Below are 24,287 nucleotides of genomic sequence, written 5' to 3' on the forward strand. Positions count from 1 at the left end.
TAACAATCTCCTAAAAGTATTTTAAAATATGTATATTTTGTAATAATTACAAAAGACTGCGCGGTTATGTTTTCTAGTTCACTAATAATTAGAAAAAGGTTATTCAAAGTAAAACCGCATATTATCGATTATTCATTCAAAATTGTATTTAGAATAAAAATTAATATACATATATTATAATAAAAATTAATATACATATACTATAATATTAAAATATTTAGAATAAAATAATAATTTGTTAAAAAATGTATTTGATAATATATGATATTAAATAAATAATTAGACTATTTTACTATAAAATTAAAAATATATACATTTACTTACTTTCAAACAAAATTTTGGTTACCATTCACCTGTTAATAAGTAACCTTCTGTGGGCCAGCGTGAAAGTGAGGCGGTTCTAAGTAACCGGTTACTGGGCCAAGAAACCTTTTGTGGGCCACCTTTATTTTAAAGCTAGCCGTTTATATATATGTATAAGCACAAAATAGCTATGGCTGTAAAAATATACCGAAGAAGTGGCGGAGTTAGAGGAGGATCATCGGAGGCGTCTCAAATCGGAGTCGGTGAGGTGGAGCAATGGCTGGTTCATGAGTTCGGCAAGGTTTACTGCCTTCATTTCCAGAAAGTTTTAAGCCGATGCTCTTCTGCGAAAGAAAAATTTCATTCAGGTCTCCCTCCCTTCCTCTCCCTCTTATATGTGTATATATATAAATATTTTATGGATGTGCATACAATTCACACAAGAACTGGGCCCTAGATATCATTATATGCTTGTATTCCGTTCTCTCTTCATTTTATTTTTATTTTTATTAGAAATAAACCCATTATTTTATAAATAATATGTTGAAGTTAGTCCCAATCCTTCCCTAAAACGGCTTATGTATTAATATTGGTTTATTTTAGTAACGGGTTTTGTGACTAATTTTTTTGTAGTTCTAAATCGTTGGAAACATGATGAAGATGAATACATCTGATGACAATTTCTTCTCCTAAAAGAAATACAAATAATATTCGGCCAATATCGTTTCCATTTATTCTCTGTGCTCATCCAAAATTGTGTCAATCATGTACTAGATAACCCTGAAAACAAATGTGCTCTGTTATTTCTTTTTATCTTCTGTTTTAAATGCCATAAACTCATTTGCTACTACAAATTCATGGGATTAAATGTGTTCAAGGTTTGCTTTTATTGCTGGTTAATCTACTTGATATATATGTCTGACAGCATATGACTTGAACTCAAAGGGGAGCAATTTTAACGTCACCACATGGTACAATTCTACATACAAGAACGATTCAGGCAATGTTCCTACTCCCACGTTCGGTGAATCTGGTATGTGTATTATATATGTTAGTAACTTTTCGCTCGTAGGGTTTGTTTTGCTATAGAACTATTTGTCGATTAGGGTTTGATTATGGTTAGGAGCGCAGTATTTCTGAAGTTAACTTAAGAGCATTAATTCATAGAACGCAGGTTTTATTTTTCTTCTTTGATTATCAGTGTTGCTGGATACCAAATATGATTTGCCTTTTAATTTGTGCTATCTGCTTTTGCAATAGAATTGTTTCGCTGTTTCTTATTCAATTTTGGATGAATTGTCGATGAATTATCAGTGTTTTTCCTTTTCCTGCGTTTTTGTTAGAATTGTTTGCGTTTTAGTTAGATTTGTTAAGACAATTTCATATTTTGTGTACTTTGTCATCGGTGGCCATTGTTTGTTTCTATTGCAATGGTTACTTATTCTTGCCTAATACTTTTCTATATTTGTTAGAGCATTGCTATAATGCACCTTTGGTGCCTAACACCATTCTATAATATTAATTGGTGGGTACCACATGTTTTGATTTAAAATATGTGGAATCCAATACTAAATTACACTAATTAATAGTGGTTTGCCGTGTAAGGTTACTCTTAGCATTTCTCTATTTATTAAGGGTTTTATTATTAATTTTCATTTATGATCGGTGTGAAAGTTTGCTGCTCCTTCCCTTCATTGAAGGGGTACTATTTCCCTTAGGTCCCTCATAACTACCCAGTTGGTATTGTAGTAAAGTTCTAAATCAATAATTCTTTGTAGTTTTGTTTTTGTTGTTTCATGATGTTATATTTAGTTTTGATAATTAATATGATTGTTTCATAATTTCTTCTTCGGTTTAGTAAGATTCCTTGATTGATTGGGAATTTCCTGTTAGTGTGTCTGACAATGCCTTCTTTTTTTGAATGTTTATGTTAGAGTATACTGATATATTTTTCTGTTATTTGTTGCTAGTACTGTATGTCGGTTGTGAGTCTGTTACAGTTTTAGTTGAGTTAGTTTGTTCTGTTTTGTTAAGCAATAATACAGAATAGTTTTCTTTCAATTTCTTCTTCATATTTACAGTTTATAATGGTGGTTTAAGTCTCTTTTTTTTTTAATTTGAGGAAAAAAAAAAAAGAACATCTTTCTTATTTTTTGTTGCTGTTTATTTTGTTACATATTTTTCTGTTATTTACTTAATTGAAATGTCTGATATGTTGTTTATGTTCATGAATGATCAGAATAATTTTTTATATATATATATATATTTTTATGTTTTAAGTTTTTTTTTTAATTTCATTTTCTGTTTTAGATTTAATAACTTAAATTTAGTTGGCTCATTTTCTAATTATCTTATAATTTCCTATCTTTTTGCTTAATTTCAATATTTGACAATTACTTTATTCTATTTAAACCCATTTCAATTATTTTTATTCTCATATTTTTAATTATTTTTAAGTTCCTTTTACTTATTTAGTCTATTTATTTTATCATAACTTTGCTTTCATTAACTTAATTAGGTGATGAATTGCTCATGTATAATTATTAAGTTTTGTATATATTTATATTTTTAAATCTTTGATTATATTTTCTTTATGTTCTTATAATTTTCTCTCTTTTTACTATATATTTTTCTTATCCTCATTTTATCATAACTTTGCTTTCATTTACTTAATTGGGTTAAGCTATTGTATAATTGTTAAGTTTTATATATATTTATAATTTTAAATCTTTGATTATGTTTTCTTTATTTTATTTAATTGTATTGTTTCTTGATATTTATAACACGTGTTAAGAATTTTTCTGCAATGCATATTCACGCAAGATCGTATTACATACAATTGAATATATATTTTTATATTTTCAGTTTTTTTTTTATATTTTATTTTCTGTTTTAGATTTAATAACTCACTTTATTGAATATAATTATTCTTATCTATTATTATCACATTTTCAATTATTTTTTACTTCCTTTTACATACTTTTTGTATTTCTTTTATCATAACTTTGCTTTCATTTTCTTAATTTAATTGGGTGATGAATTTCTTAAGTCATTGGATAATTGTTAAGTTTTATACATATTTATATTTTTAATTCTTTGATCATATTTTCTTTGTTTTATTTAATTATATTGTTTTATGTTTGTATCTTGATATTTTTCACACGTTTTGAGAATTTTTCTGCAGTGCATATGGCATGATCGTATTGCATACAATTGTATATATATTTTTATATTTTCAGTTTTTTTTATTTCATTTTTTGTTTTATATTTAATAACTTAAATTTATTTTACTCATTTCTTTATTATCTTATTATCTTATCTCAAAAATAAATATTTGATCAGCATTTTATTTTATTTAATCTTTTCACTCTCCAATCTTTTATTATCATATTATTAATTAATTGCTTTTACTTATTCTATTTATTTTATCATAACTTTGCTTTCATTTACTTAATTGGGTGATGAATTGCTTAAGTTATTGTATAATTGCTAAGTTTTATGTATATGTAAATTTTTAAATCTTTGATCATATTTTCTTTATTTTATTTAGTTGTATTGTATGATTGTTTCTTGTTATTTTTAACACGTTTGTAGATTTTTTCTGCAATGTATAAGTACTAAGGAAAATTGTATGGCATACAATTGAATATATATTTTAAGATTTTTTTTATTTTTAATTTCATTTTCAGTTTTAGATTTAATATCTCAAATTTATTTTTCTCATTGGTTTATTATCTTTGAATTTTCCGTCTTTTTGCTTAATTTAAATATTTGACAAGTATTTTATTTTATTTAATCCATTTCATTCTCTTATCTTTTATTATCGTATTTTTCATTATTTTTGAGTTTCTTGTACTATTTTTTTAAAATATTTTTTCATAACTTTGCTTTCATTTACTGAAGTTATTGTTTATTTAAGTGATGAATTCCTTATGTTTATTTTTTGTATAATTGTTAAGCTTTATTCATATTTATATTTTTAAATCTTTGATTATGTCTGATTTATTTTATTTAGTTATATTTTTTTTTATGATTGTTACACGTTTTAAGAATTTTTCTGCAATGCATATGCACCAAGCAAATTAGTATTGCATACAATTGAGTATATATTTTTAGATTTTAAGTTTTTTTTATATTTTCTGTTTTAGATTTAATAACATAAATTTATTTGACTAGTTTTTCAATTATCCTAATATTTTCTCTTTTTTTTTTTGCTTATTTTAAATATTTGATAAGTATTTTATTTCATTTTATTTAATCCATTTCACTCTCTTGTCTTTTATTATTATATTTTCAACTATTTTTTACTTCCTTTTACATACTTTTTCTATTTATTTATTTTATCATAACTTTGCTTTCATTTACTTAATTAGGTGATGATTTGCTTAAGTTATTGCATAATTGCTCAGTTTTATACATATTTATATTTTATATATTTTTATAAAATTGTATTGCATACAATTGAGTACATATTTTTATATTTTAACTTCTTTTTTTTCCATTTTCTCTTTTAGATTTAATAACTCTCGTTTTGTTTAATTTAAATAATTGACTAAGTATTTTATTTAATCCATTTCACTCTCTAATGTTTTATTACCATTTTTTTAGTTCCTTTGACTTACTTTTTCTATATATTTTATCATGACTGCTTTCATTTACTTAAGTTATTGCTTATTAGAGTGATGAATTGCTTAAGTTATTGTATAATTGTTTTATACATATTTATATTTTTTAAGTCTTTGATTATGTTTTCTTTATTTTATTTAATTGTATTTTTTTTATGATTGTTTCTTGATATTCATAACACGTTTTAGGAATTTTTCTGCAATGCATATGCACTAAGCAAAATTGTATTGCATACAATTGAATATATATTTTTATATTTTAAGTTTTTTTATTTCATTTTCTGTTTTAGATTTAAAACTTAAGTGTATTTTACTAATTTTTTTATTATCCTATTATTTTCACTATTTTATTTAATCCATTCAACTCTCTTATCTTTTATTATCATATTTTTTGTTGAGAAAATGCTATGTTTTATGCATATATATTTTTAAATATTTGATCATACTTTCTTTATTTTATTTAAATATATATTTTATGTTTGTTTCTTGATACTTTTATTTCTTTCATTTACTTATGTTTTTAACACGTTTCTTGTTTGTTGATATTTTTAACACGTTTGTAGAATTTTTCTGCAATGCATATAATTTTATATTTTAATTTTTTTATTTCATTTTCTCTTTTAGATTTAATAACTTAAGTTTATTTACTCATTTTTTTATTATCTTATATTTTTGTCTCTTTTTGCTTAGTTTAAATATTTTACAAGTATTTTATTTAATCCATTTTAGTCTCTAATCTTTTATTATCATATTTTTAATTATTTTTGTTTTCCTTTACTTACTTTTTCTATTTATTTTACCATAACTTTACTTTCAGTTACTTAAATGGGTGATGAATTGCTTAAGTTATTGTATGCACAAAGCAAAATAGTATTGTATGCAATTGAATAATATATTTTTATAATTAAGGTTTTTTTTTTTAAATTTCATTTTCTGTTTTAGATTTAATATCTTAAATTTATTTTACTCATTTTGACAAATGCTTTTATTTAATATTTGAACTTCATTATTTCCTATTGCGATTTTTTTTCTTCCTTTTTTATTATTTGGTTTTTTTTCTTCTTTTTTAATCATTATCGTCTAATGTTAGATTATTGTTTTCTTCTTTTTACCCGATATATTATATATTTATAAGAACATACATATTAAGAGCTGTGGTTCCTTCTTTTCTATTCATATTTTATTTCATTTCTAGATGTTTGCATATAAGGAACTGATCATCCATATCATTTCATTATTGGATCTTATATTTGAAACCACCTTTTTTTTATCCTTTTTCTTTTCCACCCAAAATTGATTTTTGATCTTCATCTATCTTAAAGTCTGATTCGGATTCTGCTCTCGCTGTTCTCAAAGTAGCAAAGTTACCAGAGGGAGAAGCTCTGATTCAAGAATAATTATTGTTGATTGTTTGTTTAGATAAGCAAATGAGAACATTTATTGCTTCTCTTTTGTCTTGCTAGTGATGTTTTAAATTTGGATAAGCAAATGAAAACATGGCTTCTCATATGTTTTGGTTGGTGTTTGGATTGTTATTGAGGCATCGCCAGCCTAGAATGATTTTCCAGTACATTGCTTTTAACTTGGCCTAATGCTTATTGCATCTTTGTGTGCTTTTCTAAATTAAAAACTTGTTGCTCGATTGGTTCGTTGGAGGGATAGGTCTCTCCTTTAACACTACAAGTTGGTTGTTTAGCACCAACTTGTTTCTGTCTTTCTATTTTTTCCTCTGTTCTTTATTTGTTTTGTTTCATAGAAATGTGATTGTCCAAGGTTTCTTACTTTGGTTTTTGTCATCAGTGAATAATCTTCTGTTGTTGATTGTCGAATATATTTTCTTACTATGCTTTAGTTTTATGATTCCATAACAAATATGATTCGCCTTTTTATTAATGCAATCTGCTATTTAATGTCTATTTTTGCAATTGATTGGATTGTTTCTCTGTCTCTTATACAATTTGGATGATTTGTTGATGGATTCAGGATTCTTATAGTTTTAGTTTGGTTTTCCTTGTTTCTTTGTTTTTGTTAGAATTGGTAGACATTTTTATATTTTGTATTAATTTGGTGTTTGTTTCTATTGCAATGGTGGCTTACTCTTGCCTAATACTTTTCAAAGTATGATATTCGTTTCACAATTTCATCCTCTAGTGGGAGTTTATAATTTAAATTCATTAGGTCTTCTTCTTAATTTTAATTCCTGATTTGGGTAATTGAACGTAAATTATCTCCCTTAGGTCTCTTAGAACTACTAAGTTGGTATTATAGCTCTACAATTATGCATTTTTTTTAATTTGTTTGTTCTTGTGGTTTAGTTTCATGGACTTGTGCTTGGTTTTAATATCCCTATAGTTCATTCTGGTTAATTAGGAGAAGTGGTATTAGTGATGTGAATCCATAGATTTTGCTTCTGTTGTCTATTCTTAGAGCAAAATCTATTTTCTGACTCTTGTTGTTTTGTTATTGTGGTTTCATGGCGAACATAATTTGTCATCATTTATTCCAATATATTATTTCTAGTTCTGTTAATAAATGACTGTTTCATAGTTTCTTCGTTGGTTTTGTAAGATTTCAGGGTGGCCATAATTTATATTGTAATGGTGGTTTCATGCCTTTTTTCTGAATTATAATATTTGCTAATTGTTCATTTGGGTTTGTGTTTGAATTCTTATTTTTGATTGTGCTGAAGGTAATTGCATCCTTGTGTACATTCTTAATATAAGTTTGTTGCTTTTTTGGTTTTCTATCCCTTAGGTCTCTTTTTGACAACAACAAGTTGGTAGTGTAGCATTCATGGATCTTATTTTTATTTTTCCTTTGTTTCATAGAATTGCGCTACTCTATTTTTTCTAGTTGACTTGGATGAAAAGGCATTAGTGATGTTATCATTGCTTGTGTGTATATGGCTGTTCTACAATCGTTCCTTTTTTATGTATTTGTGTGTTCTTTACTTGTGCTCGGTTTTAATATCTCTATAGTTCATTCTAGTTACTAGGAGAAGTGGTATTAGTGATGTGACTCCATGGATTTTGGCATTGTAAATCAGTGATTCCATTGTCTATTCTTACAGATAAATCCATTTTCTGACTTTGTTTTGTTATCGTGGTTTCATGGCAAACATAATTTGTCATTTATCACAATTATTTTTTTCTAGTTTTGTTGATTAATGACTGTTTCATAGTTTCTTCTTTGGTTTTGTAAGATTTCTTGCTGAATTATGATTGATTTGGAATTTCTAATCAATGTGTTTTATGTTTGTTTCATGACTGGTCCTTGGGTGGCCATTATTTCTATCGCAATGGTGGTTTCATGCCATTTTATTGAATGATGATATTTGCCTGACAACGTCTTCTTCTTTTTGAATGTTTACAAGTATAATGTGCTAGAATCATGTATGTTTCTTTTACTTATTATTATAATTTTTTTGCTTTTTTTATTTATTTGTTTGTTCTTTACTTGTGTTTTAATAATATAGACTTGTGCTCGGTTTTAATATCTCTATAGTTCATTCTAGTTAACTAGGAGAAGTGGTATTAGTAATGTGACTCCATGGATTTTGGTATTGTGAATCAGTGATTCCATTGTCTATTCTTACAGATAAATCCATTTTCTGACTTTGTTTTGTTACCGTGGTTTCATGGAAAACATAATTTGTCATTTATTACAACTATTTTTTTCTAGTTTTGTTGATTAATGACTGTTTCATAGTTTCTTCTTTGGCTTTGTAAGATTTCTTGCTTAATTATGATTGATTTGGAATTTTCAATTATTGTGTTTTGTGTTTGTTTTTTGGCTGTTCTTTGGGTGGCCATTATCTATCGCAGTGGTGGTTTCATGCCATTTTATTTAATTATGATATTTCTCTGGCAATGTCTTCTTCTTTTTGAATGTTTACAAGTAATGTGCTTGTGAGAATTAATGATTTTGTTGCCTATAAGAAAAGCCATTTAGATATGGATGAATGAAAATGCTCTCCTCTCTCTCCTCCTTCGAGAGATGGTGAGCCATGCACTTCACTAGGAGGATCGTGGAAGATTTATAAAGAGAGGGCACCTTAATCCCACTGATCTCGGGGAGAAAAATGTTCATAATCCTACTGGTTATGGACAATCAAATGGTTTTGCATCTGTTTATTTCAGTGACCATAATCAGTACTGGAGTTTCAGAACTGAACACAAGGTTTTCATGTGAACGTCAACTAATGATGGGGGCTCGGTCAGAATTTGTGAGAGAACAAGACTAACAGGGTATGAGATTATAGTCACTATTGACGCAGCAGCTTGGTTAACAGACGTAATCGAAGAGCCACAGAAGAACGAGTTGCATAGGCAAAAGTTCAAAAGATTATTCAGGAACAATTCAATGAGCTTGCTGGTAGAGAGTTTCATGAACAACAAAGGGGGCTTCGAAGTCCCCATGCTGAACAAAAAGATGTTAAGGACAGTGATCATTCCGGGTGAACGACATTCAACGGGTTGGAAGGAACTAAAGGAGTGCTTGAACAGTTTAGTTGGCAAAAGACAAAACAAAATAAGGGAGGCTACACAAGTGCCAAGACAACCAGAGACAAGAAAAAAGTAAGGGAAGAAGGCCATTCCCAAACAGTCATGGGCAAGTGTAGTAAAGTCAACAGCGGACGAGTTTCAGCCAAGTGAAAAGAGGGCCTTTAATACCGGGTTAGTGGGATGAAGTAAACAAAAGGAAACAATATAAGGGAGGATGGGAACATTATCCTGCATTCAACTTGGGACCTCCCAAGATCAATACAAAATTCCACACTTCTGAATCAAAGGGGCAGCCCTTTTCAGATTACTTGAAAGCAAACAACAATATCAAACAGTGGAACCAAAGTCCTACTAGTGCATAGGCTGGATAGTTTTGTTCCATGGGAAGCCATACGGTATGGAATAATGGATGAATTAGGAAAGAAGTATGAGATTAGTGCACTATACAATGACAGAGCTATCTTATGGAGTAATAACGAGGAGGAAAGGAGGAGATTGGAGAGGTTGGGAACAATAAAACTCACTGCAGTAACCACGGTGAGATTGGGTCCATGGAGTAATGAAAATCAACTTAAGAATAAGTGTCTAGAATGTCACTATGGGTGGATTGGAGTAGAAGGTATTTCCCTGCATATGTGGAATATGAAGGTCTTTAGGAGAATTGGGTCCATATGTGGTGGACTCATCGACGTGGACAAAGATACCGCTAAGATGAACTTCCTCACACATGCTCGACTGAAGCTACTTGGTGATGAAGATGGCTTCATTCCGAAGGTGTTTTCACTATAATGGGAGGGAAAGACTAATGAAATCAAATGCTTCAAACTCAATAATCGGAGTTGTAGATTCCATAGAGTATGTGAATCGGTTTGGTTTAGAGAAACAGACGAAAAAATAGTCGTGAATGAAATTGCGAGCAAAACTCAGGCCATCGGAGATGAGGAAGACAATCGAATAGGAGGAAAGGAGCAAACTTTTGGCATCCCAAGCTACCCATTGGGAAATATTGAAGAACCAATTGGTGAGGAGGTTAGAAATTGGGAAATAGTGGCGTCCTTTAAAGAGAATAACAACAGGGGCATAGAGAAGGGCGATAGTCAACCATCATTTATCTGTAGAATGAAGATATCTCCCAAGCATGGGGATTATACGGTGTGTATCGACATAATATTTAAAAGAATTTATGCCAACATGATTATTAAATGCCCTGCAATGTTTTATGTGGTATGGCCTAGGGTTTACACGTGGAGGCCCAAGGAAAGTCCAAAGGTTAACACACGACAGCCGACTATTTTGACAGAGATGGATATTAGGACTTAATGGAGCCAATTCGAATGGGCCTTGAAAAAGGAGGATATTAGGGCTTTGTGGGGCCAATTTGGATGTCTTGAAAAAGGCTTTTGAAGGGGAAATAAACCATAATTGGTTCGGCTTTAATAGAGAGGAATAAGGCCCAATATCAACTAACGCAATTAAAAGTATTGACAAGCCTAGAAGTGAAGTAGAGGCAGTGGATCAAGGATCACTTTCATATCATTTTTTGATGCAAATTTTAGAATATTTTCCCCAAAAGAGAACAGAATTTATGAAGGCTCATATGCTCTCGTGGTCAGACTTTAATTGTTTGGGGAAAGAACATAATAATCTAGTGCCCATCAAGGAAGAAGAAAAAAAGGAACAAGATAAGATGATTGTATACACTAGGAAGAAGAAAGCAGTTTCAAAAAGGGAGAAGACAAGAATAGAAAACACAGTTGAATGCCCCCTAGAAGAATTTGAACACAGTTGAATGCCCCCCTAGAAGAATTTGATTGCAGCGAAGAGTTTTAGGAAAATGATTTTTCATGATGAGAGTTTGGATGGGTGCAGTTTAGAGGACGAGGATGGCCTCTCTTTAGCATCAAATAAGGAAGAAGTAGAAGATATATTGCTGGACGTAGGGGTGAGCATCGGTCGTTTTGTGCGGTTTTTTCATATCATAAAATCCAGAATTCGGTTTTCGGTCCGGATTGGTGCAATTCAAAAACCGACCGACCAAACCAGTTAAAAGAAAAAATCGACCGAATATCTTATTTTTTTTTTAAAAATTTTAATTTTATTTTTGAAAGTTTTAGATAAAAAACTAAAATTTTTGGATTGTTAGAATCCATTTTTGTGCATTTTTAAAACATAAATATATAGAACATAATTTCATAATTTTTTAATTTTTATTTAATAATTATTAATTATATAATATTATATTATTATATATTATATTGTTCGGTCAGTTTCGGTTCCGTCGGTCGGTCCGGACAAAATTTTCAAACCGACCGAACAGTGGCGGTTTGCGCCGTTGGCAGTTTTTTCAGTGTTCGGTTTAATCGGTTTTGATTTTTTTGGTGTTCGGAAGGTCGGTGTATACGGTTTTTCGGATTTTATGCTCAGCCCTAGCTGGATGTGTGAAAGTTGTGGATTAAAGATGGAGAGGTCTATGGGGACATTACTTTACAGAGGGCAGAGAATAGTGTTGAAGTAGATAATAGTGTCCTAAATTAAAGAAAGTGGATCAAAGCAGATAGTACAGAAAGTAGATTCCACTAAGCAACAAGAACAAGATTGGAGTGCTATCGCTCAATCTCTGAGCAATATGGGAATGTCGATGGTATTACAGAAACCAAGGAGGAGTAGAGAAATGAAAAATCTGACCTTCAATGTGAACCACGATAACAATCGGAAGAAGATGGGGGCTTAAGTAGTCCTAAATGAAGCTATTAACTTGGAATGTGAGCGGCAGCGAGGCAGCAGAAAAAAGGATAGCTATTAAAGCAACTATTTGTAAGATTGACCCCGATTTAATTGTGCTCCAAGAGGTGAAAAGGGAGAGCGTGGATAAAAGGTTTATAAGAAGCATTTGGAGGTCTAGATACAAAGGCTTGGACTTCCTGCAGTAGGGAGATCAGGTGGGACTCTCATAGCTTGGGACACAAGAAATATAAAAGTGATTTCCTTAGTCCTAAATGAAGCTATTAACTTGGAATGTGAGCGGTAGCGAGGCAGCAGAAAAAAGGATAGCTATTAAAGCAACTATTTGTAAGATTAACCTCGATTTAATTGTGCTCCAAGAGGTGAAAAGGGAGAGCGTGGATAGAAGGTTTATAAGAAGCATTTGGAGGTCTAGATACAAAGGCTTGGACTTCCTGCATTAGGGAGATCAGGTGGGACTCTCATAGCTTGGGACACAAGAAATATAAAAGTGATTTCCTTAGTAGGGGAGTTTTCAATTAAGATCCTTGGTGGTTCTCAAGGGTGTACGGGCCATGTAGATACGGTGAGAGATCTTCATTCTGGGATGAGATAGCGGGATTAAGCGCTATATGCGGAGACAAATGGTGCTTGGGGGAGATTTTAATGTGGCTCGAAAGATGCAGGAAAAACTTAATAGTAAATCTGTGATGAAAAGCATGAAACTTATTGATCCCAAACTGAATAATGGGCGATATACGTGCTCAAATTTCAGGCGACAGCCCATGTGCTGCAGATTGGATAGATTCTTATTCACTAACAAATGGAATGAGCTATTTTCATTTGTTAGACAGGAGGTTCATGTACGCATCGTATCAGACCATAGTCCGATCATTCTCGATTCCAACCCACCCTCATGGGGACCTAGGCCTTTCCGCTTTGTCAACCTGTGGTTAGATCATAGTTTTCCTTTTAAAAGGATTTTGAAAAGTGGTGGGAGGATGTACGAGTTGGCCATGGTACAAATTTATGGAGAAGTTGAAACAAGTTAAAGGAAAGGTCAAAGATTGGAGTTTGAAGGAATTTGGAAGTAAACGATTACTAAACAAACATTAGAGAGGCGAATCACAGAGCTTGACAGGTTGGAGGAGAGGGGCAATTGGAATTTACAGTCAATGGAAGAAAGAAGCATAATAAAAAAAGAATGGCAGCAGATTTCTTTTGAAGAGGGATTTGGCTGAAATCAAGATACAAGTGGGCCAAAGAAGGTGATGCGAATTCAAAGCTCTTCCATAGCCTGCTAAGTGCTAGAAAAGCTAAGAATTTCATCTCTAGAATTGAGAAAGATGATGGATCAATACTAGATAGTGAGGATGATATAGTGAGCGAAATCACCACCTTTTATTCCAATCTAATATAAATCCTTTTAAAGATCAATCTTAGACATTGGAGGAATTGATTGGAAGAAAATACTAGATTATCTAGCGGCACATCTTGTTGAGGCCCTTTGAGGAGGAAATCAAACAGGCAGTGTTTGAATGTAATGGGGACAAAGTGCCAGGACCAGATGGCTTCTCAATGGTAGTATACCAAGCCAACGGAAGATTTGATGAAAGTGTTCAAAAGATTTGCAGAAGATGGAATCATTCAAGGAGGTATGACTATTAGAACTGCAAGGTGAAAGACTATAGGCCCATCAGTTTAATTAATAGCTTGTACAAGATTATTTCCAAGGTACTGTCAGTTAGGTTGGGGGGTTCTTGTCGACACAATATTAGAAACCCAATCCGCTTTTGTGGAAGACAGGCAAATACTAAATTCGGTCCTGGTTGCTAATGAGGCCGTGGAGGAATACAGAAGTAAGGGAAGAAGTGGATTGATATTCAAAATTGATTTCGAGAAAGCATATGACTACGTTGAGTAGGATTTTCTACAGTTGGTACTAGCAAAAAGGGATTCAGACAGTTGAGTCATCCTCTATTAAGGGGTTCCTCATTGGGACAGTCACAGTTAGCCATCTCCAATTTGCAGATGATACGGTTTTCTTTGTAAGAGACTAGGCTATCAATTCAAAATCTGATGGATATTCTAAAGGTCTTCAGCGCCTTATCTGGGATGAAAATAAACTCAATAGTTACTTGGGTTGAACATGGATGTGGAGTCAATTGAATCTTTGGCTCGCAATATCGACTGTGAAGAGGGTCAATGGCCCTTGAAATATCTAGGATTACCATTAGGAGGAAACCCAAAGAAGCAAGTTTTTTGGGAGCCAACATACTACCTATCTTTGTTTTTCTAGAGGGGGTTGATTGACAAATTTAATTTGTCATTTTATCTATCTTTGTTTAGAGCGCCCAAAAATGTTATAAATGCTCTAGAAAAAATGATGAGGACTTAATATTAATCTGACTAAGAAGCGTGCGACTCTCTCTCTTCTCTCTCCATGGGGCGGAAGGAGTTTCAGAAGCTAGATCTGAAGGTCATCAGGCAGGTATCGATGGTAGCAACGGCACAGGAGGTCCCTTCAATCCAGGCAACGGTGGAAACATCGACTCCGACTGAGATCTTCCACGATTCTCAGACCCAGCTTGATGCCGAGACAAATGAGATGGTTACAGAGTTGGTTGCTGGAGGGAAACTTTGGGCAGAGGAAGTTGAAGGTGTGGAATCTCAGAACAAGGGGACGGTGGAGGGCTCTAATTTCTGCAACTCAGCCAAGGATTTATGGAGTAAATTCAAGGCTAATCAGGTGTGTACCCCTTCTACCAAGCTTGATTTTACTGAACCAATGAAGCATGGGGATCAATTGATTGCAAAAATTGATACTGATGAAGTTGCTGTTGAAGCATCTTTCTGGCAAAGCTCGGTAGTTTGTGTTGTTCTGGGTGCGAACCCTCCGTTTAGAGTTTTCGAAGGTTTTATCAAAAGAATTTGGGGGAATTTGGGGGTAGACCGGATTGTTCGAATGCATTCTGGCCTAGCGTTGGTTAGCTTCCGTGATGAAGCAACAAGAGACTTGGTTCTTGAAACGGGAGTGATCCACTTTGACAAGAAGCCGGTTATGGTGCGACCATGGACAAGTGTTATGGATACAGCCCGAATGGTTCGATCGGTCCCCATTTGGATTCGTTTGAACGGTTTGGGCCTTCAATACTGGGGTAGAAACAGCCTTAGTGCTATTGTTAGTACTATTGGCAAGCCTATAATGATCGATAAGGTCACTCGAGATTGATCGATGGTTAAATTTGCTAGAGTTTTGGTTGATGTTGAAATTTCAGATAAGCCGCCTCTGTTTGTTAATTTCATTAACGAAAGGGATTAATTGGTGGAACAAATGGTGGAGTATGAGTGGCTCCCAACCAAATGTGCTGCGTGTGATATGCTTGGACATAATGTGAGTAACTGTGCTAAAGAGAAGGGTGGGACTTGGGTTAGGAAATCCAAACCAGCAAAAGGTAAAGAGACAGTGACTGCTGATTTAGTTAATGATGAAAGCAAGATTGATCCTGGAGTGCTAAAGGGTAATGATGAGACAGCAGGGAAGGAGGCTACTAACTTAGTTGTTCCCTCTATGGAGACTACAAACCAGACACAGGTTCATGTACAGCAAGGGGATAATGTTTTGAAGCAGAAAACTATTTTGGAGCATATTGATGCTAAAAAAGGGGATATTGAAGGGGTTTGGATTACTCCAAAGAGGACAGGGGCCAAAATTGCAAAAGGAGTGGTTGCTGTGGCTTCCACAAGTAATCCTTATGATGCTCTTCAAGAGCAAGCGGTTGGGAATGGCACTAAATTTTCTGATGTTATTGTCAATGGAGTGGTGCAACGTATTGAGTTGGAACGCTAGAGGAATGAACAAAGTCAATAAACGAAGATCTATTTTGGATCTTTGTAGATTGAATAAGGTGGGTTTTGGGGCTCTCTTGGAGACCAAAGTTTGTGGTAACAAAGTGAGTGAGATGATGTTGAATAACTTCCCAAATTGGGATTTTTATTCTAGTTCTACTATAGTGGGGAGGATATTGTTGATTTGGCAAAAATCGTTTGTTAAAGTCGAGATAATAAAAGAAGACCCGCAATTTATCCATTGTAGGGTCAATGTTACTGGTTTGAGCTCTGTTTTTTTGGTTACTGCAGTGTATGGTAGGAATACCATAATTGAAAGGAAGGTGCTTAGGGATGGTTTGACTAGTCTCGGAAGTGTTCACCAACCGTGGCTCGTCCTTGGAGATTTCAATGCAATGTTTGCTGGTGATGACCGAATAGGTGGTAAACGGGTAACTCTAAATGATACTGAAGATGCGCAGAAGTGGCTTGCTCTGGGCCAAGTGGATGCGATGAAATGCACTGGGTCCCAGTTTACTTGGTCTAATAAACATGACCAAGGGGCTAGGATCTACTCTAAACTTGATAGGGTCTTCAAAAATGAGAGTTGGGTTGATTGTTTCCCGGATACTGAAGCGATGATGACTTGGGATACTTGTTCGGATCACTGTTATTGTGTTGTTAAGAAGGTGAAGATAGAGGTTGCTGGTATAAAACCTTTTCGATATTTCAATTATTGGCAGGAACATGATCAGTACAAGTCAACGGTTCTTAATTGTTGGGCTAGGCCTATCATTGGTAGAGGGCTGAATGTCATTATGGGCAAGCTGAATAGACTTAAACATTGCTTGAAAAAGTTTAACAGGAGGGAGCTCGGGGTCATACCCATGGAGTTTCAACTTGCTAAAGATCAATTTATTATGGCTCAAAATTACTCAGCAACAAATCCTACTGATGGGAGTCTTATTATGGCTGAAAAAGAGGCTCAAAGGCACTTTGAAATGGTCAACAAACGGTATGCTAGTTATTTACAACAAACTAGTAAAATCACCTGGCTCAAATATGGTGATGAAAACTCCAAATTCTTCCATGCTAGCCTCAAGAAAAGAAAAGATCAAAATAGAATTACAACCTTTGTGGAGAATGGGCAGATAATTGATTCTTCTGATCTGGTTGTTAACCACTTTCTAAGTCATTTCAGGAAGTTCATGGGCAGCAAGAGCTCAGCTACGAAAACATTGAACAGGGATTGTCTAAAGCTTGGCAAAAGGCTCAATCTGAAGCAACAACTTCAGCTTGTAAGACCTTTCTCGAGGAAAGATGTTCGGGATGCTTTGTTTAGCATGCCTTCGGTTAAAAGTCCAGGCCCAGATGGCTATGGAGCAGGTTTTTTCAAAGGGCTTTGGTCTGAGATTGGTAATGAAATAGCTGATGCAATCTTAGATTTTTTCAAAAGGGGGCTAATTCCGAATGAGCTCAACAAAACGGTGATTTCTTTGATTCCAAAGATTGATTCTCCTTCCACGGCTATTGACTATAGGCCTGTTGCAACACTTTGTACAAGTGTATTTCGAAAATGATCTCCTCCAGATTAAGTGATGTGCTGCCTTGCTTGGTTCATGATAATCAGGGGGCTTTCATCAAAAATAGACTTCTAGCCCACAACATCTTGATCTTTCAGGATTTGCTCCAAGGCTATACGAGGAAGAATATTTCAGTTAGGTGCCTTATAAAAGTGGATTTGAGCAAGGCTTATGATACGGTCGATTGGGATTTTGTTGAAGACATTCTTCATGGTCTCTGTTTTCCAACAAAGTTTATCAATTGGATCATGGTTTGCCTTCGAGGCACGTCATACACGTTGATGCTCAATGGTAGTCCGTGGCTCGTTCAAGGGCGAGAAGGGCCTTCGTCAAGGCGACCCCATCTGTCTTTTATTATTTGTGTTGGTGATGGAGTATCTCACTAGGTTGCTCTCTCAAGCCTCTCTCTCTAAGGGCTTCGGGTTTCATCCAATGTGCAAATCTCTCAACCTTGTTAATCTGTGTTTTGCGGATGACCTTATCCTTTTTTGTAAAGGAAATGGTACCTCTTTGAAGCTTGTACTTGAGGCTTTTGATGAGTTTGGTGCTGCCACAGGGTTATCAGCCAATGCTTCCAAATCTTCAATTTACTTTGGTGGAATAAAAAATGAAACAAAATATGATTTGCTTAGACTTTCAAAGATTGCCGAAGGGTCTTTCCCCTTGAAGTATTTGGGAGTCAATCTTTGTCCAACCAAATGGAAAGCTTCGGATTGTGAAGGAATTCTTAGCAAGTTTCAAAAGAATTTGCATGGTTGGTCTTCTCGGCACTTGTCTTTTGCTGGACGGTGTCAACTTATTCATTCTATTTTGCTGGGTATCCGAAACTATTGGATGGGAATCTTCATTCTTCCTCAGAAAATCACTACGCTTATAGATAAAATGTGTTGAGATTTTCTTTGGGGTTGTAATGGGAATAGAAGTAAACTTCACTTTTGTTTTTGGGAGCATGTTTGCTTGCCAAAGGACCATGGTGTTTTGGGCTTTCGAGAAGGAAAGAAGTGGAACATTGCAATGATGTCTAAGTACATTTGGGCTGTTTCAACTAAACAAGATAGCTTGTGGGTTCGTTGGGTTAATGCTATCTATATGAAGAATGTGGACTTCTTGTTTGTAACTCCAATTCCGGATGCAAGTTGGTATTTCAAAAAGATGTTAAAGCTTAGAGGTTGCATTGATAAACAAGCTCTTTTGGAAGATTCAAGGTGAAAAAATTCTATCTCTCTCTTATAAGTCATGAAAAAGTTAAGTACCATAAGATGGTTTGGCATAGATGCACAGTCCCGAAGCACAGATTTATTTTCTGGCAAGCTATAAACTGTCATCTCTCGACTAGAGATTTAATTGGGAAGATTATGCCTATAGACTCCCTTCTTTGTCCGGTTTGTGAGCTTGATGTTGAATCACACTCTCATCTTTTCTTTTGCTGTACCTTTTCAAGGAAAGTTATAGATGAGATTATGAGTTGGTATGGTTGGTTGGTTTGGCTGAAGAGCTTGGCTGATTTGCAAAATATGGACCCGAAGCCTTTGAAAGGCCTTGTTGAGGAGCTGAATGTGGTCACAGTTGCTGCAGTGATCTATCTGATCTGGTGTAATAGGAATCGGTGCGTTTTTGAAAATATTTGTGGCTCGGTTGGTTCTATTTGTGACCAAGTGAAGAAAATTGTCCAAATTAGAGCTCAACTTTATAATTCAAAGCTGAATGCTAAAGAAAAATTTGTAATGTTGTCTTTAAACAACTTGTAACTGTTTGGTAGCTGCTTTTTGCAGTGTGTACTGGTTGGTTTAGTTTGATTGAATAAATCTCTTCTTTTCTTTCAAATAAAAAAAAAAATGATGAGGACTTCTTTTGGGAAGGAGGTGCTATGATGGGCTCAGAACACCTGGTGGCTTAGGAAATAGTGTGTAAGCCTAGATTCCATGGTGGCTTGGGTATAGGTCATTTTGAACTGAGAAATAGAGCTTTCCTATGAAGTGACTGTGGAGATTCCCAATGGAAGATAACGCTTTGTGGCATAAAGTGATAAAAAGTAGATATGGGGCTTTTGATAACTTCTGGGACTCCAAAAGAGGGGGGGAAATGTCATACAAAGGTCCGTGGAAGAGTATTGCAGCTTTATACGATGATTTTCCAAGTTTGGTTCATTTCAAGGTTGGTAATGGTGAGAGGATAAAATTCTGGGAGGATAAATGGGTAGGAGATGAAGCCCTCAAGAACTTATTTTTGGACTTGGCACTAGTCTCTAAAACTCTAAATAAAAGTATAAAGGAAGTGGTGGTTGAGACCGAAGAATTGTCAGCTTCTAATCATATGGGTGGGACCTCCACTTTAGAAGGAATTTGTGAGACAAGGAGATGTCAAATTTGTTGACACTGCCCCAGAACATTGAGCAAAAACCAATATATCGAATGTCGAAGGATTCAAGAGCATGGACTCCAGGATCCAGTGGGATATTCTCCTGTAAGTACGCTTTCCAATAATTTGTATCAATTCCGCTAATGGCAGAGGAAGGTTGGGCTAAAACGATGTGGAAAAGTTGTGTTTCCTCCAAAGTCAAGGTATTTGGTTGGTTGGTAGCAGTGGAAAAATTGAACATTCATGAGATTTTGCAAAAGAGAAGACCTTACTAGTCTTTGTCACCAAGATGGTGTGTGTATGTTGCAAGAAAAACGGGGCATCTCTTTCCCATCTATTCTTGAACTGCCCGGTTAGTTCGTCTCTATAGAGTAGTTTGCTGAAAGAGTTTGGTATCCAGTGGTGTATGCCCCGGAACTGCAGACAACTGCTGTCTTGTAAGATGCAAGGTGGAACGAGGACAGTTAGGTTGTGGTCAGCTGCAGTTTTAGCTATCATGTGGGCTGTGTGGTTAGAAAGGAATGGTAGGATATTTGAAACCATACAAAATAGAGCAGAGGACCTGTGGGAGAAGATCAAATTCTGGGTTGCATTGTGGGTTTACAAAACCAAAGGTTTCGCTGAACTTTCCTTCCAAGATCTCAGCAGAGTGTGGGACTTTTTTTTGGTCCAAGACTAAGTACTCGGCTTTGGAAATTGATGGTTATTTTTACTATTTTATGTATTGAAAGGATTATGTTTTTTAGGGTCTTTATAATTGCCTTTTGTTGCTAAAGTTTTTCTGTGCCATATGTGAGGCTGCCAAATTAATTTGGAAGGAGGTCAGTCTAAGATATTTGACCTCTGTCTCTTTTTCTAAAAAAAAATTGTCGTTTATTCTTAGAGAAAAATCCATTTTCTGAGTGTTATTGTTTTGTTATCGCTGTTTCATGGCAAAAATAATTTGTCTTTTATTATAATATGTTATTTCTAGTTTTGTTAGTTAATGGCAGTTTCATAGTTTCTTCTCTGGTTCTGTTAATGTGTTTTGTGTTTGTTTCACGGCTGTTCTTTGGGTGGCCATTATTTTTATTGCAATGGTGGTTTTATGCCATATTTTTTTTTAATTATGATTATGATATTTGCTACACAATGTCTTCTTTTTTAAACTTTCTCACCCAAATTTATGATCAGGTTGTAGATTTCACTTGGGTAGCTTTCTGTTTTAGCGTTGGTTGAAGGATTTTTGGAGTTTGGGTTCTCATCATTGTGTCAAAATGGGGGTTGATAGTAGTTCTTGTTAGCCCAGCTGAGATTATTTCTGCAATCCCTTTAAACATCGATTAGAATTTAGAAGCATTTTTTTTGGGTGGTTTAACTTTTGAGTAGTCTTTTGACATGTCTGTGTCAAATCCAAGCCAAGATGATGTTGGGAAGAGAAACCTTCCTTCATGGATGAATAAGGATGAATCTGTAAAGAAACCAACTGGGGTTGGTGGAAGCGAGGAAAGTAGTGAAAGTGAGAGATCAAAACAAGTCAAAGGACATAGTAAGAGAGGTTCGGGTGCCAATGACATGGAGACCAACAAGAAATCTTCTGCATCGAGTTCTGGAACTGGAAACTTCTCCAATCTTCTGGTAACTAGTCTATATTGAATGTGGTTTATCAGCTTGCCTTTTCTTTTTAGGTCATTTGAAATGGGCAAAAACTAATTTGATATCACAATCCTGTAATTGACAGGACGGGGTAGTGTTTGTGCTATCTGGGTTTGTCAATCCTGAGCGTAGCATTTTGCGATCACAGGCTTTGGAGATGGGAGCTGAGTACCGACCTGACTGGAACTCAGGTTGCACACTCTTAGTTTGTGCATTTTCTAATACCCCGAAGTTTCGACAAGTTCAGGCTGATTGTGGGACTATTGTTTCAAAGGTTTATTTTATTCATCTTACTTCCAAGTTCCTCCTTGTTTGTTGCTTCTTTTGTTTATTTATGTGTATGTTGAATTTTGTTCATGCATTATATTAGATTTTGTCTACATTGTTTCAAAGGTTTACACTTTGTCAGCTTAACTTGATATGATCCATCTTTATTTGGCCCTTTATATGAAGACTCTTTAGTCAGCCTCCTTTGATGTTATTTGCAAATCTACTTCTTTGTAGATTATATGTTTTGGCTACTCCAAGTTCCAGAAGAATGTTATAATAAGATTTGGCAACACAGTTTTTCTCTGTGCTCCATGTATAATCTAAAAATATTCCCTAACAAGTAGTCAGATTTCACTTACTTGGAGCATTATTAGATTATTTGTGATGCTAGGGATGCTGCATTTGTTTCTAAAGTTTCTAGACTTCTTCATGGTAGGAATGGATATCGGAATGTCATTCACAGAAGAAACTTGTTGACATTGATAGTTACCTGATGCATGCTGGGAAACCATGGCGTAGAAGCAGTGTTGTGCATGAAGCCAGTAATGGTAATATAATGGTTTGGACACATTAGTTAAAATTTATTCGGGATTATGTTGATTTTTTTTAATTTGACATAGGATTGAAAGAGTTGACTTGTTAAGCTGAACTTGTACCTAATGAAGTTACACAAGTGTCTTTAACCTTTACAAGTTTGTATGTTTGTTGGAATATTCCAGTTGTTGCTTATCGAAAGTGCAAAGGCCTATTAGAATTTAGTGTATATTTCAAGGTATAGTGGATCTTGTGTTTTAATCCTTTCATATGCTCTGTGTATGACTAATTCATGCTGTGAATTCAACTGTGCCTGCAGAATCAAAAGAATCCCCACCTAGAAGATCTCAGAAGAAAGATGGAGGATCACACTCTAAAGCAACTGCATCAGCTGTTTTGAAGGTACATTTTTTAGAACTTGGTATGGGGCAATTAACTTCTATCCATACTGAGTGTTTTTCCTATTCCATACGAAACAGAACAAGGATTCTAATAGTGCGAAAGCGCACTTATCTCCTTCCAAACTGAAGAATTGGGCAGTTGATGATTTGGACAATACGATTTCCTGGCTGGAGAGTCAAGAAGAAAAAGTAAGTCACTAAGTTATCCACATAATGCCGTTTGTGCTTCAGAAAGTTTATCTTTGTTCTCTTCTTTTACAGCCAGAGCCTAGTGAGATAAAGAAAATAGCAGCTGAAGGGATTTTAACTTGTTTGCAAGATGCCATTGATGCTCTTGAACAAAAGCAGGTAATATTGCAAAATCCTACATTGCTTGTGTTGATGAAAAGGGGAGAAAATTTTCAAAGAAAAAGAAAACAAATCTATGTGGATATAAATTTAGTCATTAATTCAGTGTCATGTATAATTCCCGTGAAAGGAAGTTTGGTTCTGAGTTAACAGTATATGCATGTAGAACTTTAATTTGGAACACAACAATTGATTACCTCTAGTGTTTAGGGCTATATTGAAAATGTTGATTTGTTTTTCTAAATCATTATGTCTGATGAATCATTCACAGGAGGTAGGGAAAATAACTGAAGAATGGAAATTCGTCCCTCGTGTGGTGAAAGAGCTAGCAAAACTAGAGGAAATGGGAGACAATGGCGCCTTGATATCAAAGGAAGATCTTCGCAGGCAAGCTGTGGAGTGCAAAAGGGCTTATGAGATGGAATTTGGTAGTTTAGAAGATGATGAGAAGAAGAAAAAGCCCAAGACTAATGAACAAAAGAGAGGCGAAAGAGGGACTGGGTATGACAGTGATGAAACTATAGAGATGACACCAGAGGAGATAGATCTTGCATACAATACTGTATCTTCTAAGCTCCATAAATACTAACTCAGTTACTGGACTGTCTCTTCTTGAGGAAGAAAGTCTGTACTTTTGCTCAAATTACCTTGTCGTTTTTTAATTTTTTGAATGAATATATTGTCGTTTTCTTACCCTTGAAACTTTTGGCAAGGATAAGGCTAAACACCATGTCCATTGCATCAAAACTACACGTCTTTCTCATTGAATGATTACCAAATTTAAGACTAATATCATTCTTTTACTTATTATTATTATTATTTTTTGCAGTTTGTACTCTTATAATTTTACGTACTTTAAGTTAGTAAATAGTTATTGAGGCATCACCAGCTTATAATGGTGCTAATTGTTAATTTGGGTTTATGTTTGAATTCTTATTTCTTTGATTGTACTGAAGCTAATTGTATAGTCATAATTGTAAGTTTGTTGCTCTTTTGGATTAATGGAGGTTTTTTTTTCCCTTAGGTCACTTTTGAAAACTACAAGTTGGTAGTTTAGTATTCATGGTTCTTCTTTTCAATTTTCCTGGATTGTGCTAGACGACGACTTGGATGAAAAGGCATTAGTGACGTTATTATTGCTTGTGTGGTTATGGCTCGGTAAGTTTTTGAGCTTGG

The 24,287-nt window shown here is 34.2% G+C and overlaps 1 protein-coding gene across 3 annotated transcripts; it reads left to right on the forward strand.

Annotated features, from left to right (window-relative positions):
* Positions 1-478: 478 nt before the first annotated feature.
* On the forward strand, positions 479-23,927 carry LOC133796500 (DNA-repair protein XRCC1-like). 3 transcript variants are annotated; one of them, XM_062234037.1, is made up of 8 exons: positions 1,223-1,336; positions 21,097-21,540; positions 21,644-21,832; positions 22,265-22,376; positions 22,682-22,764; positions 22,842-22,952; positions 23,025-23,111; positions 23,383-23,927. In XM_062234037.1, exons 2-8 carry the CDS (start codon positions 21,301-21,303, stop codon positions 23,698-23,700), a joined length of 1,140 nt encoding a protein of 379 aa, XP_062090021.1. In that variant the 5' UTR covers positions 1,223-1,336; positions 21,097-21,300; the 3' UTR covers positions 23,701-23,927. The 3 variants fall into 3 exon arrangements, with proteins under 3 accessions (XP_062090023.1, XP_062090021.1, XP_062090022.1); XM_062234038.1 differs by having other exon boundaries at positions 1,229-1,336; positions 21,321-21,540; XM_062234039.1 differs by lacking the exons at positions 21,097-21,540; positions 21,644-21,832; positions 22,265-22,376 and adding an exon at positions 479-671 and having other exon boundaries at positions 1,229-1,336.
* The last annotated feature ends 360 nt before the right edge of the window (positions 23,928-24,287 follow it).

The sequence above is a fragment of the Humulus lupulus genome, chromosome 8 (assembly GCF_963169125.1).
Source record: "Humulus lupulus chromosome 8, drHumLupu1.1, whole genome shotgun sequence".
Lineage (NCBI taxonomy): Eukaryota > Viridiplantae > Streptophyta > Magnoliopsida > Rosales > Cannabaceae > Humulus > Humulus lupulus.